General features: G+C 36.2%; 1 protein-coding gene and 1 non-coding gene across 3 annotated transcripts in view; one reads left to right on the top strand and one right to left on the bottom strand.

Moving 5' to 3' along the window:
* Positions 1-6,561: 6,561 nt before the first annotated feature.
* The window catches only part of BNIP3L (BCL2 interacting protein 3 like), a 21,315-nt gene continuing 6,541 nt past the window's right edge, over positions 6,562-21,335 (bottom strand). For both annotated transcript variants that reach the window (XM_011360297.2, XM_023530742.1), the window contains exons 2-6: positions 20,613-20,796; positions 16,591-16,663; positions 11,494-11,597; positions 11,222-11,371; positions 6,562-9,307 (exon numbers count right to left, since the gene is read on the bottom strand). In XM_011360297.2, the coding sequence (XP_011358599.1) occupies positions 9,259-9,307; positions 11,222-11,371; positions 11,494-11,597; positions 16,591-16,663; positions 20,613-20,796 (560 nt within the window). In that variant the 3' untranslated portion in view covers positions 6,562-9,258. The remainder of the gene's footprint in view (positions 9,308-11,221; positions 11,372-11,493; positions 11,598-16,590; positions 16,664-20,612; positions 20,797-21,335) is intronic.
* On the top strand, positions 10,329-10,447 carry LOC111739729. The gene has a single exon (XR_002780364.1). It is a non-coding gene; the product is annotated as a 5S ribosomal RNA (ribosomal RNA).

The raw sequence follows: 21,335 nt of genomic DNA, 5'->3' as shown, positions 1-21,335 counted from the left end.
AAAAATGATTAATTTATAACTAAGGTTAAAAACCAGTAAGATCAAGTTAATCAATTCTGCCCATTTTCTTGAGAGAAATGAGACACTTCTGGTGGCTCCTGAAGGGGACATGCCCACCCAGTTGGCAACTCTTAAGGACAATTGTCCATAAAATGAGCAAAATGAGCATGTATCTTGTTAAAGGGAATATGTTCAGAAAATAATAACACAGACATTCACCGAGCATCTGCTACTCCTGGGTAGTGCTCCATATTCTTTATATGTAATAGCTCAGTTAATCCTCACAGTAAATTGTTGGGTAGATACTATCATTATCCTCCTTCCTGTTTTTATTGTGGTAAAATATACATAATGTAAATTTTACCATTTTAATTTTTTAAGCGAATAGTTCAGTGGCAGTAAGTACATTCACATTGCTGTGCAACCATCACCGCCAATCATCTTCAGAATTTTTTATCTTCCCAAACTGAAACTCCATACCCATTAAACAGTAACTCCCCATCCCTCTTCTTCTAGCCCCTGGAAACCACCACTGGAATATTACACAGCCTTAAAAAAGAATGAACACTTGTCACATGGATAAACCTTGAGTTTATTATGCTAAGAGAAATAAGCCAGTCACAAAAAAGCAAATGCTATATCATTCCACTTAAATGAGAGAACTAGATTAGGCTAATTCAAAGAGACAGAATAGTGGTTGTCAGGGGCTGGAGTTGGGGGGAAAGGAGAGAGGTTTTTTAATGAGTGTAGAGTTTCAGTTTTGCAAGATGGAAAAGTTCTAGAGATCTGCTCCATAACGATGTGCATATAACTAACACTACTGAACTGTACACTTATAAATGGTTAAGATGACTCAAAATGGCTCACAGACATAAATGTAAAATGCAAAACTATTAAACACAGAAGATAACATAGCAGAAAATTTAAATGACCTAGCGTTTGGCGATGACTTTTTAGGTAGGCACAATCTTTGAAAGAAAGAATAAGCTGCCCTTCATTAAAATTAAAATTTTCTGCTCTGTAAAAGCCAGTGTCAAGAGGATGAAAGGACAAGCCACAGACTGGGAGAAAATATTTGCAAAAGACACATCTGATAAAGGACTATTATCCAAAATATACAAAGAACTCTTAAAACTCAACAATAAGAAAACCCGATTAAAAAAAATGGGCCAAAGTCCTAAACAGACATCTCAGCAGAGAAGATAAACAGAGGGCAAATAAACATATGAGAAGATCCCAATGTCATCAGAGAAATACAAATTAAAACAATAAATTTTCTGCTACACACCTATCAGAATGGCTAAAATCTAAAGCTTTGACAATACCGCATGCTGGTGAGGATGTGGAGCAACAGAAACTCTCACTCGCTGCTGGTGGGAACGCAAAATGTACAGGCACTTTGGAAGACAGTTTGATCGTTTCTTACTAGACGTGTTCTTACCATGTGATGTGGCAACTTCACTCCTTGACAGTTACCTAAATGAATTGAAAATCTATGTGCACAGAAAAACCTGCATACAGATATTTATAGCATCTTTATTCAGAATTGCCACAACTTGGAAGCTACCAAGAGGCCCTTTAGTCGGTGAAATAAACTGTGGTACATGTAGACAAGGAAATATTATTCTGTAATTTAAAAAAATAAGTTATGAATCCGTGAAAAAACATGGAGGAACTTTCCAAGCAAATTACTGTGTGATAGAAGCCCATCTGAAAAGGCTATATATTATATAATTCCAACTATATAACATTCTGGAAAAGGCAAAACTACAAAGACAGTAAAAAGAGCAGTGGTTGTCAGGGATTAGTACAGAGGGAGGGATGAACAGAAGATTTTTAAGGCAGTAAAAATACTCTGTACAATACTATAATGACACATGTCATTATACATTTGTCCAAACCAATAAAATGTCCAAGGCCAAGAGTGAACCCTAATGTGAACTGTGGACTTTGGGTGGTAATGATGTAATCATATGGGTTCATCCACTGTAGCAAAGGCCCCACTCTGGTGGGTGTGTTGATGATAGGGGAGTCTCTGTGTGTGTGTGTATTTGTAAAAAAATAAATAAATCCTGAATAATTATATCCTAATTCAAAAAGTTCAAACGACTTTATTCAGTAGCTTTCAGTTTGCTGGGAAATTAAGCTCTGAAATGATAATTTGTCCTGTGCACCTCCTCCCCTCCCAAGTTGGCACAGAAACAGTTGAGTTCGAAGCAGAGCTGCTTTATTTTAGCGTTAGGTATCTTCATGTTTTGGAATCTTGGTATGCAGGCTCATCCAATGACAGAGGTCTTTGTAGTGTGATTGCGTGCAGGGGGCCTCCCCGACCTGTGTGGTTTGTGGTGTCTGTCCAGTCTCCCAGGGCTCCCAGCCAGACTGACAGTGATGGCTTTACTCCATCAGCTCCAGGGTGTGAGGCTCCATAGCCTGCTGTTGAACTAGAGTTCAGAAAGGCCCGCAGTTTCCACTTCTATTCACAGTTTTATATTTCTGCTTATGGAGGTGGTTGGTTAGTATGTTTTGAGAGTGCCTATGGCTTTCTCCCCTTAAAAGTTTTTTCTAAATCTACTTAATTTGCTTAGAATAGGTTGGAGAGAGCTTCTTATGACACCATTTAATCGAATAAATATTGCTTGTAAAGTGTGCTCACTTTGGCAGCACATATACTAAAATTGCCTGTAAAGTGATTTTCAAAGGCATGTTTGCAAGTACATCTAACACTTGCAATTACGATGCCACGCCCCTGGTAAAATTATTAAATCGATGTAAAGTTTCTCTGCCTGTTCCCATCTTTTTTTTAAAAAAACTCTTTTGTCAGGTGACTACTTAAGCATCGCAAACTACCACTGATTGAAGTTGTTTCCAGTTTTCCAATCAGTATTTTGTTCTTAATATGAGGATAAACATGAGGATGTGGAAATTTGGGGGTGGGCAATGGAACTGTTCTGCATCTTGATTGTGGTGGTGGTTATGCAACTGTATATACATTTGTCAAAACTAGCACAGAACTGTATACTAAACAGAGTTTTACTTTATGTAAATTAAGCATAACTTTTAATGGGAAAAATAAGTTATTTGGTAAATACGGCTTTCTCTGAATTATAGTTTTGGCCCAGTTATGAAATTCATCTCTTTGAGTACCCCTCCTCCCCCCTCAATAATCCACTTAGTCTCTGGGACAAACAAGGGAGACTTCACTGGAGATTTGGTTCGGGAAAAAGAGATTTACATTCCAAGTTCTTCTCCGCTAGAGAATTTCTGTGGCCTCTTTCCTCTTGCCAGCTCCTTCTCTGTCCCCTAGGAACCTACACTTAGCCCGAACGTCTCTCCCTGGATTGTGAGGAACCATTCAGCTCTCTGCCTTGTGCCCTCAATTCACATTCAAGGTGTAATTGCAAGTATTAGACGTAGTTGCGAACACGCCTTTAAAAATCCTTTTGCAAGTAAAATTTATTGGTTTAATGGTGAAAGCAAACATATCGCTGTGCTCAGCGGCTGTCCTCAGTGGCCTTACGGAGAAATCAGGGCTTGGAGGTGAGAAATCTTGAGGCAGCTTTACCCTTCTGTGTGACACAGAACTTAGTACGTCAAAAACAACAAAACACTGTGAACTTGCATCCCTCCTTTATCTCCAGCTTCCACTAGATCCTTTTTAAATATGCTCAAATCTATTCCATCTTTTAAAAATCCTCCTTTGCGCCCCTCTCCACCCAGTTACCAACCCCTTTCTTCTCCTTCATGGCCACCTTTTCCAGAAAGGGCTGCCCCTGCTGTTCCTCTTCTCACGCCACCGGCATAATCTCCTCAACGGGCTGTGGTTCCGATCTACAATTTTCATATTGTTGAAAGCAGTGGTCCTCATTTAAATGGACAGTGAAACAACCCTGGGCATTGTGGCTCTAGAAAAACACTGGTCTCAGTTCCCACGCCTGGCTGCCCTCCTTCTCTCCGGCACTTTTTTTCCATCCCCCTTCCAGCTGCTCCTCTGCGCGAATCGTCAGTGTTGTGGTTCTCTAGGGTTCTTCCTAGACCTTCCTTCTTCCCTTTCACTCTCTATCCCACGGTTTCATTTACCATCTTTTTGCTGATTAAGACCAAAATCTGTATCTGCAGCCCAGCTCTTTCCTCTGAGTTCCAGACTCATCTATCCAATGACCTCGTCCAACTTCGGCCTGGTTACCTGACAAGCCCTCAACCACTAGACCGGCTGTCCCTCAAGCAATGGAACCACCATCCAGTTAGCCACCTAGGAGTAACCATTTTCACGTTTGGGACATATCTCATCATTCATTGGGCCCTACTGATTCTACTTCCTGGTTATTTCTCAGATCCTTTTTCCTCATCTCCACAACCACAAGCTTAGTTTTAAGCCACCATAATATCTTCCTAATTGGTCATCCCATACCCATTCTTGTCCTTCTCAAGTTCATTCTTTAAAAGATTAGTCTTTTAATAATGCAAATCTACGCCTGTTGGTCTTGTTTAAAACTCTGCAATGATCTCCCCCGGTAAGTACAGTTCCTACCTGTACTTCGTGTAATACATTTTTGATTTGAACAATCTCTTTGCTCCCGTGTTCTAGACTGGAATGAAGACCATGTTCATTACCACGGCCTCCACTCAAATTACACCACCTGAAATATGGGTTCTTTGGCAGGAACATTAGAGCATTTATAAAAGCACAGATAGAAAAATTAACTCTCAGAAATGGTTGAAATGTGTATAGATTGTTTCAGATTTATTCATGATGAACTTAGTGATGTCCAAATGGATAACTTGAAGCTCAGGATTATCAGTGTTGCCAAACATAACAAATTATGCCACGCTGACAAGACTGCCTGGTGTGTTTACTCAGATTATTTCTCAGATCTATCATTAAAACAGCTGACAATTTCTAAGAATATTAATTTCTAAGAATATTAAATAAGAAGTCTCGTATTTTGGTTAGCTGTGGGTTTCAGGATATAAATTGATTCTTCAGAATTACTTCAGAAAAACTAAGAAACCCCAGATGCTTCAAATTATGTGAACTTTTAATGGCTCCAAGAGTCTCTCTCCCCCTTTCTAAAGTTAATCTCCCCTCTGAGTCTTTAACGTACCCTTCCAACTCCCTCCGGGATCTTATTCCATTATCTGCTCCCTTGTACCTTTAATATTTCCTTTGCACTCTCTCCTCAGCCTACAAACCTACTCCTACCTCTACGCCCTGAGCTAAACAATCCTACCATCCTGTCTCTTCGAAATCCTCCCCCTCATTTTCATCTCCAAATTTACTGAGAAAGGCCAACACTTTACTTGCTATTCATTCATCGACCCAATACAATCGTATCCGGGACCCCCCTTTTGCTCCTACAGAAAATGCTCTTGGGACCATCAGTGGTGATTCAATTGCCAAATTCAAAACTCCTCTTCAATTCGCCCTCCTTAAACACTACATCTGATGGGATTGGTTGCCTCCTCCTCTTTTGGGGGTTCTCCTGCCATGCTATTTACACCACTCATCTTTTTGAGCTTTTCTTCTGCTCAGTCTTCAAATGTTAGATTTCACTGCTATTTTAACTCCTTTCTTCCCCATGGTCAAAACTTTAAATACTGCATAATATCAGAAGCATGTGCATCTCAGTGTATTTCATTTAGATTCCAGGACTTTCTCCTCAGTTCTAGTTCGATACAAGAAGTGGTTATGTTCAAACCAGGCTCAACATATTCAGAATGGGAACCGACCCTCTCCCCCCACCTCTGCCTGCCCGCACTCCCTGAAGTTAACAGCATCAATAAATGTTCAGGCTCTCCTCCGCAAGACAGGACACACATGCCTTCCTCCTCTCCAAATCACCTTCCCACGTTGATTCCGGGTTTGTGCCTCATACCTACATGTCGACCTTGGCCCACCTTCCCCATCCCTAGAGGAACAGCCCAGGACAGGCCCAACTTCATTACCTAGAGAACTGACGTTACCTCGTCATCTCTGGTACTTTCATTCTTTCTTAACTGTCTAAAACTTAACTCTTCAATCTTTAAATAAGCCCCTCGAAGGTATCCCACTGACTATACACTGTTAAGTTCAACCCCCAAAATGCTATATAAATTTCAGTCTGGTTCAACATTTCAGTTTCTTCTTTGCTCCATGTTTCCCAGCCACAGTGAACTCCATGGTAGTTTTGGAATGTATTTTCCCATGTCAGTTCCTGCCATTCCCTTTACAGGCATGCCCATAATTCCCTTTTGCGCCTGAACACTACTCGTCTTTCCAATGTGATCTTCCCTGTGAATAATGTCTTGATGCTATCTGGCAGAATGAATGCTCTGAATGCCATGGCCCCATCATACTTCAGACACACTTCACCAATAATTACATCACATCGTTTGGTGACTGTCTCCCTGAGAGTAGGAAGCACAGGACGACAGGAATATCATTCACTCCTGTAGCATGTGGCACATTCAGGCACTCTAGTATTTTGAGGAACTCGATGAAAAATTTCTGTGTAGGCAAGTGAGCCCTCATCTCCTCCAAACTCCCAGACAACACACACGACATAAAATGAAATACTGACAGAAAAAGTTTTGTGAGAGCTTTAATGGCACAAAATGTTTATAGCTACAAGTTATACATGTATTGTAAACTGTATATAATGATACAAAGAACTAACTAAATAGATGAAGAATGCATATTCACTTTGGCTCAGTTAATTCCAATAATTTCAACAATTGGTTCTTTTAAAAACTCATCTGCCTGGCTAAGTCTTCAATTTTCATTTTTAGAATAGTAAATATTTTTACTGCAATCAAAGTAACTTGTTGTACTTTTCAAAGTACAAGTTTGTGCAGTTTTGCTCTTGATCCTATTTACAAATATTTTAAGCCAGTTTTCATCAAACATAAGAAAAAAGAAACCTGCCTTTTCATCCCCAAATTGTAAACAGGTATAAAGCTTTTTAAACATTAATCTTAAAATGTCAACTGTTAATTGTTGGATTCTCCTTTCCAATCACACAATCTGTTTCTGTTCAACACAAATCTTGAGTAGGAGCATAAACATTTACCCCATATGTTAGGGCTATCAACAAATACTGCACGATTTCATCTTATGAGAAGTTCTACTGTGATCATTTAATAGTCCAAAATTTCACAGGTATTTTCAGAAAAAGGGCAGAGTTAAATTTACTTTCAATGTTGAAAAAAAATATCATAAATATATCCAAGTTCAATCACACTACTGACAGAATTGCTACTGCATTTCAAGAGAGAACAATGATGTACTGCCTGTAAAAAGTCGCTCTTATTTTAAGAATAATTTTACTTTTCCTTCCCATGATAACAACTGTAATACAAATTGGATATTATATCAGTTTAGTTATTTAGTTCTCTTAACTTTACCAGCCTTTCCAATTTTATTCAGGCTTTTCAAAATCAGTGGGCCATCAAATTTACTCTTTGCAAAGAAATTCAAATGTGAACACTTGAAATAAATAGGTTATAGAAGGCAAATAGAGTGTTACCAGGTTTAAGAATAAGACAGAAACAAGGTATAATAAAAAGATGTCCAAAATTATTTATCATCAAATGCTAAAAAAAAAAGTAAAATAATTCAGAAAACTATTTTGGGTATATCATCTTTTTCTTAAAGATACCCAGATATACTCTTGAAAAAAGACAGTCAGAAATTTTTTGTTTAATCTGTATGTTATTTTCCACTATACCACATCAGTTTTACAAAACTTGTTGTGAGAGAGAAAAGAGTTACATAGTTTCTGCAAATTGGCAAACCTGGTTGTCATGGTGTTTTTATTTAAGTCGACCTATGTACTTTAATGAGTAGACTGCTAGTTTTAAAATTAACAATGGTTCTCTAAATATTCAATAGTAATGTCTGTCATAAACAGTAATTATTTATATATAAAACATAATAGTATCCTTCAGAGTCATGCTGTGTGTTCTGAAATCCAATAAATCTACTTGAAATAATTGGTAATCCTGATGCTTTCTAACAATTTGGTCCTAAAGCTTCACATTTTAGAAACAAACAAAGGAAAGTATGTCATTGAAGGAAGTTGTTAAGGGTTCTGGAACTTCAGGAGTTTAGCATAACTGAAAAGATGGCTACAGGATAAAATGACCAGTACCTGCACAATCGCAGGAATCACCTTGGGAAGATCGTACAGTGAACGTTAAAAAGGGAGAAATCAGAAGAAAACAAATGGCATCTTTTCAGAACTTTGTCAACTGTTCCCACAAACCAAGTCTGTTTTTCAAAGTTGCACAAGTGTTTGGAATAACTCTGAAACAATTATCTTCAGAGTTTAAAGGCTTCAGAGTAAATGTGATGCTTCCTAAAACAAGAAGCCTGCATTTATACCACAAACTGGACCTCATTCCAAAGTCTCTTCTTAAGGAAAAAAAAGTTAAAGAAAGTCATGAAAAATTCACATGCAGCTAATCAACATAAAAATACCAAACATACACACAAAAATCCCAAAAGCAATTTCATGTATTTCTAGGCCTGAGACGTTCCTTATCAGAAATAAAGACTCTACACCATAGAAAAGAAAGCATTACAACATACTAGTATTAAAATCTGCTGATGTATTTTAGTTCTTATTCTATTTCATACCTATAATTTATATAGCCCGCCTCCTACAAATTAAAAGGCGCCATTAGGAGGCTTAGACAAAAAGTGGCTCCAAAGCTGGTTTATAATAATTTTTTATTGCCCAGAATATTTTTTTTCTTGTGGCTTGTTTTTTCTTGTTTTCTTTTTTAATAATTAGAAATTCAAGCTTAGGAAAGCTTGCCTTTGTCTTGAAAAACAAAACAAAACAATTAAGCTTTTATATCATTTGCTAAACTCATCTTGTTTTAAGAGAGAGATGGTAGTTATCCTGTAACAGTAAAATTTATACCATGAATGATGCAGGTCTAAGTCTGGTGGTACTAAAAGGAGACAATAGCATTGTTGACAAAATTATCATCTGCTGGTGGCATTTGCGGAAAAGAAGCCCTTGCAAATTTCTAAACAACAGTAAACTCCGTTAGGAAATTCTAAAGTGTCTTACAGGCCAAAAAGGGAATGAGGTTAGTAAAATGCCTCAACAGAGTTTGAATAAAATACTGAATTTGAGAGTTACTGGAGCTTGGATATGTAAAAATAGGGTTGTAGAGGCTGGGTCATGCTTACAATGGTCTCAAGTTCAAATAAACTACTGTGACAATACACCACTTCACAGGTCACACGCTTTTCCAGGGGCTTTCTTTCCTTCAATAGCTGCTGGCAGAAGGTGTGCTCAGTCGTTTCCCAATATAGATGCTGAAAGCAAAGAAGAATGTGCCATGTTTCATCTGTTTCAACAGTTCCACACACTAGCTTGTCCACAGGTTGAATTCAACTTAAAAACTAAAATTTCCAGTCCTTTCAAAAGGCTCAAGAGGTACATATGTGCACAGTTCCTTTAACACCCTGAAAACATCACCGACTTACTAAAACTAGTCACCAGCCAGCCAGACTGGTTTAATATGACTGTTAACTCATTAGGCAGGACTAGACAGCACAGGGGCAGTGATTAGACAAAGGAAAGCTAGAGAGAATGAATCCCTCCAAAGAGTAAAGCAAAGCCAACCAACCTCCTTTGAGATATTCCTTTATGGTAGACCAAAAGTTCAGCCACATTGACTGACACTTCAGATAGAAAATATAATAACATGACAAATTATAAAGCTGCCAGTGCTTTCTAGAAGGTTCCTACCAACAGTTTAACGTAAGGATTAAGAGCCTAGTATTACTTTTCTGTGCCAAGTGTGTCTTTTATCTTTAAATAACATAAGCAAAAGGGAAGTTAAGACAAATATGGGACTAGCCCCACCCCTGACCCCAGTGTAATAAAACCAATCAACTTTTTAAAATCCTTTTTTATACATTCATCTATAATAGCAGTTAAACTTACACCAGCAAGAGAAACAGTCTGAAGATTCATAAGAGGAAGAGATACTGCAGGGTACAACTATCAACCTCTTGAGAGAAAATGAACTACTGTGCAGTCCACACTACAGGGGAATTTAAACTCCTATCCCTGCCCTGACACCAGCCCCATATGACATTCACATACTCCCTTCCTTCACAAACATCTTCCACTTTGATGTTTGTGATCACTGTCCTCACCATCAAAAAAGGCAGATCAAGCACCCAAAAAGACAAAAGGGGTGTGTGGGAAAGTCATGCATATGTTCCCATGTTCATGACCATGAACATCTTTCTCTAGCGCTGAGCTCCTTAAAAGGAAGATAAGGGATGATGTATCTTTTGCATGGTATATACAGAAAATGACCCATTGGTCTACAGCCATGCCACCCTGAACACACCCGATCTCATCTGATCTCGGAAGCTAAGTAGGGTCAGGCCTGGTTAGTACTTGGTTGGGAGACCATCTAGGAAGACCGGGTGCTGTAGGCATAAAAAAATAAATAAATAAAAATAAAAGAGTGTATTCTGATAATTCAGAGTTGCCACAAACCTAACACTGAGAAGTGAATATAAAAAAGACCAATCTTTAAAAAAGAAAAAAAGAAAAGAAAAAAGAAAATGACCCACTGGACATGCTTAGACAGAATAACAGATATGTCTTGAAAAAAATTAACAGCTAGTATTTAACTCCTAAAATCTTTCAAAAATACATTTCCTCAATTATTCAAATCAAGCAAAAAATGTAAGATACCGGAAATTAATGAATTGCAGGTGAATGTGGGACCAATTTTAGAAAAACAAATGAAAATACTACAAAGAGAAAAAAACAGTATCCTCAACCAACCTACCAGTTTTGTTCAATGACTAGTCAATAAAATGATGCACTGTCCCATCTGAGAAAAAACATGCTCACGTCAACTTCAAATTTACACACTAAAGATTACTTTCAAATTGAGATAATCTTGTGTAATTTATAAACAACAAATCCCCAAAAGAAAAAAACTGAAGAGCCCACTTAAAAAATGATTATTTTAGGAAATTAACATGAATAACTTTCTCAAATAAGGAAAAAAACTCTATTAAAAATATTTTCATTATACCAATAATATATCAACTTTAGTAATTCTCTTAAGTTCACCCTATTTGCACCAAAATATTAAAAGCAAAACAATACAAACTGCTTTCACACATATTTCTTACATCTAGAAATAAAACATGAGTATAAAATGAATGAAAAAAAAAAAGTAATTGACCAGTACTTACCCTAGCCCCAAAGCCAAAACATGAGAAAGGAAGAGAGATGGAATGAACACCTTAAGAAATTCGGCAGAGAAAATACCACCTTTCTTCATGGCTCCACTTTTCCTCATGCTTAAAGAAACAGAACGTTTAGGGTGCCTGAAGTGAAACTCCCTGGGGGAAGAAATTCAGAAGTAGGTATCAGAAATGCATTTGCTGAAAAAATCTTGGGAATTAGCAGGTCCACTGCATATGCATCCACTGTGTCCACTGAAAAGAAACACGCGAGAACTTACTTGGGTGGAATGTTTTCAGGCCTGCTGGACCAGTCCGACACCCAGTCTACACTTTTCTTCAAAGCATCAACTTCTTTCTCTCCTTCTACAACTTCTTCTTCTGACTGTAAAGAAGAATTCAAACTTTGAAAAAGAAAAAAAGACCAGTTCTTCCTACCACAAAAGATTAAAGCTAAACAGAAAATATATGAAATCATAAGGCTGTATGTATGTACATTAGTAACTTTTATGTAAAAAACATGCGCTTTTTATAAAAAGACTGACAAAATAGTCTAAGATCAGAATATTTAATATCTTAAAAAGAACCTGTTTCACTTTTGTTATATCTAAGCACAGAATGTAAACCTGAAACTTCAATTATGCCTTAATAAAAAATAATAATAAACCTGAAAAAAAGGTGTTTTGGATATAAGAGTAACTAAAGTGTGGAAAATCTTGATAATTGTTGAATCTGGGTGATGCTTATATGGAGGTCCATGGTAATATCCTCTTTACTTCTGTATGCATTTAAAATTTTAGGAGACATATCAAAGAATATATGCTAACAAATATAAAGTGATGTGAAAAACTACTGGGAGATGTGATGAAGAAATAATGTATTTATTTAAGCATGTATCAAGAGACAAGCATGATTCTAAGCACTTTACATGCATTAACTTTAACCTTGTAATAACCCTGTGAAAATAGAAACTACTAATATTCCATTTTATAGATGAGGAAACTGAGATATATATTAAGTAAATGGCTATGGTTCCATAAGTATAAAATAGCACGGCCAGTATTCATACCCAGGCAAACTGCCCCCTAGAGGCCCCACTCTTAAGCATCAGGTTTTACTTCCTAAAAGGGAGTAAAATCACTATCCAAACATTGCCCAAAGTTTACTCAAAACTACTTAAGCCAAAAGTTTTTTGGAATAAGTTATTTTATACTGACTCAGAATTTGACATTTTTCATATCAAATAAATGAAAAAGAAATCCATTTTCTTACTAATGATAACCTAAAGTTTTAGGCAAAGAACAATCAAAATTTCAATAGAACCCACAGGAATAAGAAATTCCTAAGTGACTCAGCATTATTTTAATCGGTTTTAAAGAATGTGATTCTATGACCTCAAACCAAAGGATCTCAAAGCTAAGAATTGTTCTGATTTGTTATTTTGTTAGAATAGGATTCAGCCTTTGATCAGAGCTTCCATTCTTTTCAGTAGGTAGTTATGAAATGTAAAGCCTGACAAATCTCTGTGATTCGTTTCTGACAGGTCTAGTTCCCTGTGGAATAGCTGCCTGGGGAAGGCAGCTTCAGATAGTCCCTTTTATTATCAAACCGAAAGCAAAAATCCCTGTGGATCTTTGCTACTCAGTAGTATCATTCTTATTTAGTTCTGCTGGACTTGGCAAATTCCACTGAATGACACAATTAGCCTTTAGAATTAAGCTTTTCCCACTGGATATTGAGATTACTCAGAATCATGAGTTAGCTCTTTACAGTAAATCTGAAAACATCCCAAATCCAAAAACAATAAATCATTACAATTTACTTATAGGTCAATTTGTGTACACACAATATCTGACTATATTCAACACACTGCAGGTCGCTTCTATTTGGTTTCCATCTCTGGTCTCACATGTCTCTCTCTAAAACTGCTCAAAGTTTTAGGTTTAAATTTGTGAACAGATTGGATATGATACTTTCCAAAGGGAATGAAAATATAATAAGACTTTATGCTCTAATTTTTTAAGGTGACAGAATTTTCTCTAAGTTGAGTGAAGCAGAGTTATCTTTGGACTATTACTAAAGAAAAAAAAAATCTCAGATCAGTTTAGAATGCTTACCTTAAGAATCAGGATCATAAACTCTCTAGCTCTCCCATTTACTACTTACTCCCTGTGCTTCCTTTTATTAATCTTAAATTTGCCAGTTTCTGGTTTTAGATTGTCTTCCAACTCTTGGATTTCCAGAACGTGGTAAAAATGCACTTAATCTAAGTTAAATAAAAGTCATGCTTTTGACCAAATCAACCACCTTTCTCTACACTTACATCTACTCAGATAGAATATTCTGATTGTTTTAGCCAGTTCTCAAGTGGAAGGCCCTTACCTTCTAATCACTTACATTTTCCTTCTCTGGCCCACCTCAATTTGTTTAGGTTTCCAAACATGGATAGTAAACTGCATACTGGGGTCCATGTTCAGATACACCGTAGTTTTAAAAGTGGGGAAAGGAAGGCAATTTTCAGTTTCTATCATCTTTCAATGATACCCAACACAATACTGGCCTCTTTGGTCCCAGAAACACACTGTAAAAATGCCTTTAAGAGACAATTACAATCTACTTTCTGCTATAAACCTGAGACACTTGAGGACTATCATCCTAAAAGTATATTTGAATGATCTTTTTCCCAAATGCATTACACACACCTCAGGCTTCCTCATACCGTATTGCAACTCACCAGATGTCTTAGTTCATTCTCTTGACACTGTGAGCCCTCCTGAAATTGACCCTAATCACTGACTTCTTTTAGTAGAAGGAACAGGGGCCACAAGGCTCAGAGCCCCAGTTTCAACCTTGACTCTATCACTTACTTGCTTTGTGATCTTAGACAAGTAACTAAATCAAAGCTTTACCTTTCCCATTTGTTCATGGAGGTATTAGCTCTTTCAGACTGGGCTGAGAACATTAAAATTGAGAAAATCTTTAGAAAATAAATAAATATAGCACTTATATCTAATAAATATTAATGCATTTCCTTCCTCCTCCTAGAAAAGGCTAAAAATGTTACATATTCTGGGTTTAGGCATATAAAAGGCAATAAGAGCAAGTACGATTAACAGTCCTTTAACTGTTTATGTTTCCTAACCCTAAACTTGCTTCTCATTCAGGAAAAAACCCACCTTCCCAAACTCTAAAGTGATTTTTAAATTATCATTTTTTTCAATTAAAAATAGCTATTTCAAAGTCTTGTTGAAAGTTTAAATAAATTATATCTACTGGTTTCTCCCTCACTAAAAGTCTTACTCTAAAAGATATAATTTTTTTTAATTTTTAATTGTTTATTGGGATAATATTGGTTAATACAATTATATAATTTTCAGGTGGACATTATCATTTGACATCTGTATATTCTATCATGTGTTTACCACCCAAAGTCCAGTTTCCTTCAGCTACCATATATTTGATCCCTTTAACCCACTTCGCCCTCCCCCTAAACCCTATATTTGACCCCCTTTACCCCGATTACCTCCCCACTCCTCCCCCACGCCACTAGTAACCACTTGTCCATAGTCCTCTGGTAACCACTAGCTTACAGTCCCTGTCCATGAGTCTCTGTTTGTTTGTCCTACTCATTTGTTGCTTTTAGGTTTATATCCCACGTATAAGTGATATCATGTGATTTTCAACTAAAGATATAATTTTTTAATAGGAGTTAGACTGCTTTTCCCAAAACATAAACTTGACTGATATGACTTTTAATATCACTTACTCAAGGCTTGATGACAACCAATGTTCTTTTAGGTCCTTGTTTCATAAATAGGAATCTCACTAGCAATCCTATCATAATCTGACACAGAGGGCAATGTCTTACATTTATAACTCTAGAAATCACTTAAAATTCAATTATCAGTTAAACCTAATTGTATACCTGCCATTCCATGAGCTAGGCAGGACAGCACTTATCAAAGAATTCCATTAGGTTATTAGGTAGATTATTAAGAGAAAAAAGTGTATGCGGACGGGAAGGGAGGTCAAATAAATAATTGGGAGATATATGGTTTAAACAAACATATTTCTTTACTGTAGGAACTGTCAGAGCTTTTAATATGCTGTGCGCTGTGACTTAAGGGGGGCAGTGAGAGAGCCCAGGCACTGCATTATTTTCCACTTATCTGACTTCAGAACTACCTTATTCAACACGTTTTGGAAAATGTTAATCTAGATTTTCAACTTGTCTGTACAAAAGACAATATGGACTGGGGACATCTTCCCTCAGGAAAGACTGCAGCGAAGAATTAATTTCATTTCTCTATCTTAAGATTCCTTAGAACATTTTTGCCATGGAAACGTTATACACTTTCTTTTTCATTGTTACAGTTTACTGCACCTGGCAAAACTAACATACGGAAGCCAACAATTCAACAATTCTCGTCAGACATCTTATCGTCCTACATGAGGGCCTTGCTACTACAAGGTATAAAGTTCATCATAAAATAAATTTGTATTCAATCCTATATATTTTCTCGGTTTCAGAGAACAGCACAAATAGAGCATAGTCAAAGTAGGGAGAAATGATGCGGCCTACTGACACAGAAAGAATACGGGGTAGATCCAAGATAACAAGCAAATCATTTCTAGTGAAAGGGTTTGGGACATTATATTGTGAGAAACCCACAAAACAAAGATTTTGTGAGAATTCATTTAGACATTCACTCACATATATTCTTCAAGTACCTTAACAAAGAAGAAAAAGACAATGGTTCCTTGCACTCTTGACACTTTTAGGTGATGTGGCACATCAATAAAGGGCTGGCTAGGAACATTCTAAATCATTAACCATTATTTACTTATCATAAATTTCACAATATAAGCCTTTATAAGCTTCCAATATGATATCCATCTATATTTCCAACATTAACTCCTAATAGACTATAATTATTTCTTTAACTTAAGAAACCCACATAATTTAGATAAATTTTATCTTGGCTGTTGAAATTCATCTAAAAAGTCATTGCTTTCATTCTGGACACCAAAAAAGTTTAATACCTGGTTCTACAAAACTTTCCTTTTTATTTTGTGACTTAAAATAAGACGTGTATCTTCGGTTGCTATTTATAAACTCAAGAAACTAGCCTGGAATAGTGGACTGCTATATTATAGACAAACATTTTCTAATTATTTTAGGGTGCTGGGTCCCCAAATTCTGAGTTGTAAAGGAGTACAAGGACTACATAAATTCCAAAATCAGAAACTGAATAACTTAAAATAGCCTCAAACTAATTTTTAAAGTCTTCTTATTCTTAATACATTTTAGCAAAACATAGTTTTGCATTTTCCCTATTTACTGTAAATCAGAAAAATAAATTAACATACACACACACCTGAGAGCTATGGTCCCTGCTGGTGTGCATTTCCACATCAAACATAATTTGCCCATCTTCTTGTGGGGAGGGGCTAGAAGAGAAGAATTTTGCTATTAGTTTTCATTTTCATTTTGTCAAATAAATTAGCCTCTACAGGAAATCAGAAAATTAAAAGTTACAATAGTATGGCTTTGAAAAGGCAGTAAGTCAGAAAGTATATCATAACCCCATACAAGAAAAAATGAAGTTGGACACTCTTACTCCCAAAATGTTCTGATGATAAACTCCTTCACAGCGATAACTTTACATAGGAAATGTTACCTAAACACACAACACTGTCACATTTTCTTACTTTTACTTTTTTTCCAATACAGGTTAATGATCCTCAAATTCAGAAACCTAGTTTGGGGGTTCTTTGTCTCAAAGTTCTTTCATCATTAAATAATTCATCGCCAGCAGTTCTCGAAGCGTGAAAAGTTTTCAAAGACTCATTCAAAGGAACTTCGAGGTTAAAATTCTTTTCATAATACTATTAGGAGTTATTTGCCTTTTTCATTCTCATTCTCTCATGAGTGTACATTGAGGTCTTCCAAAGGCCCCATGATGTGTGATATTACAACAGATCAAATGCAAAAGCAGACAAGAATCCAACTGTTTTCTATTAAGCCAGATAGTAAAGAGATTTGCAAAAATTAAAACAATGCCACTAGTCTTACTAATTGTTTTGGTTATGGAAAAGTTATTTTTCATTTTTAAAAAGTTATTTATGTTAAAATGTGATGGGTTATTATTGAATAAATTAATTTCTCAGTTTTAATTTCTAATATGGTAAATACCAAAATATATAACCCACATAAGCAAAAGATCTTTGGGACACCTAAGGATAACAATTATTTTTAGGAGTGTAAGGAGCATAGAGACCAAAAAGTTTGAGAACCACTATTCTATTTCCTTCAGAAATATCTGCTTCAGAGAGAATTAGATTAGCTTACATATGAATATATAATCTTTAATGAAAAATACAAGATACAGTCCCAGAACTACAAAAATTTAAATAAATTTTTAGACAAAAACACATGATCATTAACTGTACTTCATATAATAGATGAATACAATGTGCTAAGTTCTGTTCTTAGCTTTATCAATGATTCCTTGTGTAACCACAGCAAGTATCTAGGTCTTTCACTACACAGCCCACTCCCCAAAATCTAAATTCAAATAGGAATGAAAAAATGCTCCAGGCTTCATTTGCTCAAAAGAATAGATATTAACTATTAAAATTATCAAGAGCATGTGTACACTGTTAACATATAGAGATGTTGGTGAGACTGACTCAAAAATATTAAGATCACCAGAAAAGTATCAGACTGATTATGCCTAGGAGACTAGACTATTATAATTGACACGGGAGATCCTTAAATGAGGACAGAAAAAGAGAAAAGCTGGTTCTGTATCAAACAAACATGTTAATGCGTTTAGAAAATTTTTGTCTTGAACTAGAAATCTCAGGCTATAGCACAGGAACCAAGTAGAACAAAGCACTCTTGTTGTCCTCAGCTTACTGTCATTATGCTCATAATTCGGTTGGGTTCACAATGAGAGATCAAATTAAGGGTCAGCTTTAGACAGCCATGACCAGGTCAAGGCAGCAGCATGACAAAGCTGAGAATCCGAGGAGCACTACTCTGTTCCTACACTCTGCTTTACCACTGGTACCCGTCTCATTCAGAAAAACACTAAACGCTTCACTCGTAAACTGTTTACCACTCCTAACAATTTGGAATGCATGAGAGCTTCAACACTGGCTCATGTTAGGATCTTTCGAAATATTCTCATGTTTCTATCCCACCGTGACAAGAGAATAAGGATCTTCAAGGCTGGGGTCTGTGCACTGGTATTTTTAAAATCTCCCTGGGTGAATCTAGTGTTGAAAACTACAAAAGTGTGGAACACAAAGCAAAACACATAAGGTTATCTTCTAACAACTACCACAGTGACAGAAAAATATGGAATCATTTTTAAATAGAAGCAAACATAAATTAGCTTTGGGACCAATATCCAACAATCCTAAAACCTCTCCATCTATAAGAAACACTTCTCAACAACTTCAAATACAGATGTTCATGCCAATTAAAATGACATGAATTTTGAAGACACTTTTAAACGTTAAAGTGTGTTATGTCCAAGAAGAGTATTACTGAGCTAGAATTCTAGGACTCCTCTGAAAGATGACCTGTAACCCAGAGCCTGAAGATACAGAGATTGAGGGATAGGAAAGTGTTCAAAAACACTTGCCATAACTCACTTCACGTCTTTAGAAAGTCAACTTAAACACAATCAGGGGAAGGTGAATTCGGTCACAAAGATAACTGTTACCATAAATGAAATAAAATGACCAGAAAGGCAAGCAGGTGACTTTTTCTCTGTTCAGTGATAGCACCAAGTGAACAGGAGGTTAAGGGGTACACTGGTATCAATGATCAATGGTCATATATACTTGAGTGTATAGAAAAACTCTTATCAACAGGCCCATAAAGAGAAGAAAATTTCATACACCCATCAATGTATTTTGTTTTATTTTTTTGCATTTTTATTGTGCTTCACTTTATTGTACTTCACAGACATTGCATTTTTTACAAATTACAGGCAAGACTCTCCACCAGGAAAAAGATTACGATTCATTTTATTGCAATACGAGCTTTATCATGGTGATCTGACCAAACCCACAGTATCTCCAAGGTCGGCCTGTATAATATAAACTTAATTCTGAAAGACAGACGAATGCTGTAGCTACTGGAATCAATGGCAAGCTGCTCAGAAAAGAGCCATCTGTTCTGTTTCTGCTTATGACTAGAGTCATCCCAGGCTCTTAAGAAGCACAGGGGCAAGTCAGAGACGAGATGGCATGGTGGGGTGCACAGTGTGTCACAGAGCTGGCAAACCAGTCCACTATTGCCCTGGTAACATCAGTGGATCGTAAGACATACAAGAATTTCAAACAAGATTTAACTGTTTCTCTTTTTATACTTTTTCTGATAAGTAATAATATGTGCTATATTATATACACAATTTTTACAAAATACAAAAATATTCAGAAGAAAAATCCGTAATTCCATCCCCTAGAGACAATCGCTGTTACTTTTTAAAATGTTTCCTTAATCTTTTTCCTGTGCATTTGCATTTTTACAGGGCTGATATCTGTTAACTCTTAATTAACCAGAAGATCATCCATACCCCAGAATGCTATCAGTATGGCTGCCACTGGTCTAAGAATTGTTCAACATATCACTGTAATTTAACATCTAGTCCCTCTGAAAAAAAGAGACACTTATATTAAAAAATAAACCAACAGCTCGGTTTCATTCTACTCATACATATCTCTATATTCTTACTCTTTCACCATAGCAGTCCTTTATCAGCGGAACTCGGTCTCTTAACTCAAATATAGAAAAATGACGTCTGAAATAAAACTTGCTGAGGAAATGGAATGGTCTTCAAAATAAACTATCTTTTACAGAACTTGGTTGGTGCTTCCACCGTATAAATACTGCTATAACTTGAATCAACTTGCAGTTCCTACAACACAAACATTCACTGAGTGTCTACTACACGCCAGCACATTAATATGAGAGTACAAAAGAGATGAAACATGACTCGTGCCTTTTGTAGCCTCACAATCCAGAAGAGAGGACAGATATACACAGAGATAACTATATTCAAAGCAAAATGTGACCTGTGAAACCAGAACATATAAAATGGGAGAAAAATTAATTCTATAAGTAAACATTTATGCCACTGACTTTTTAAACTGATAAACATCTAAAAATGATACAATCTGATAAGGAAGTTGATTTAATCTGGGGAAAACCAGTAGGCACCCAAGTACTTGTCGCTTAGTTCTCTGATTTAAATACACATGCTACAATGAACCAAGAATCTTATTTTGTTAAATGAAGATGTAAGCAACTTACTTTTTCTAATGAGAATTAACCTCGTAACCCGTGTTTCCTGAATTCTACCGAAATGCAGATCTCACTAACCTGTCACAATGAGAACTGCCTCTTGAACTACTCTGTCCTGATTCATGTTGTGCATCCAAAAGAATCTTCTCCATGTCTCCATTGTGGATGGAAGATGAGGAAGGGACATGTTCCAGACCCCCGTTTTTCCCATTGCCATTATCATTGCCATTGGTGCTGTTCATAGGTAACTCCACCCAGGAACCTGTTGAACAAGCCAGATAACTTAAGTTAACCACAGCAGGACCGAAATCTGTCATATGCACACAGATGTGAATATGGGAAATTCAGATAAGAAGTCTGACTCGCCTCAAACCAAATGCAAAAAGTATTCTGAAAAAAATAAACAAGGAACAATAAAAGTCTACAAATCTATATAGTTCTGTTCCTGAAATAGCTCACACAATCAACCAATTTACAAGAAGCTGAAACTCTAAAACCAGTATCTTAGAAAACATGTCTTTCTGATGATTTCCTCTTTGGTTAAAGCAGAGTTTATAAATACAATAAATACTTTACTGAAAACTTTTAAGTTGCTTTTCAAGAAATAAAGAGCTACTTTATTTCTAGGCAGGTTACTTACCTTTAATATTTTAGTTATATATATATATCTCTATATATCTATATATATATCTCTCTCTCTATATATATCTTTTTCTATAGTCTACTTCAGCTATTTAGTTGTATCTTCTCCACAAATGAAATCTTTTTCTATAGTCTACTTCAGCTATTTAGTTGTATCTT

This window comes from Pteropus vampyrus, unplaced genomic scaffold (genome assembly GCF_000151845.1).
Source record: "Pteropus vampyrus isolate Shadow unplaced genomic scaffold, Pvam_2.0 Scaffold53, whole genome shotgun sequence".
NCBI lineage: Eukaryota > Metazoa > Chordata > Mammalia > Chiroptera > Pteropodidae > Pteropus > Pteropus vampyrus.
This window is presented reverse-complemented; position numbering and strand designations above follow the sequence as displayed.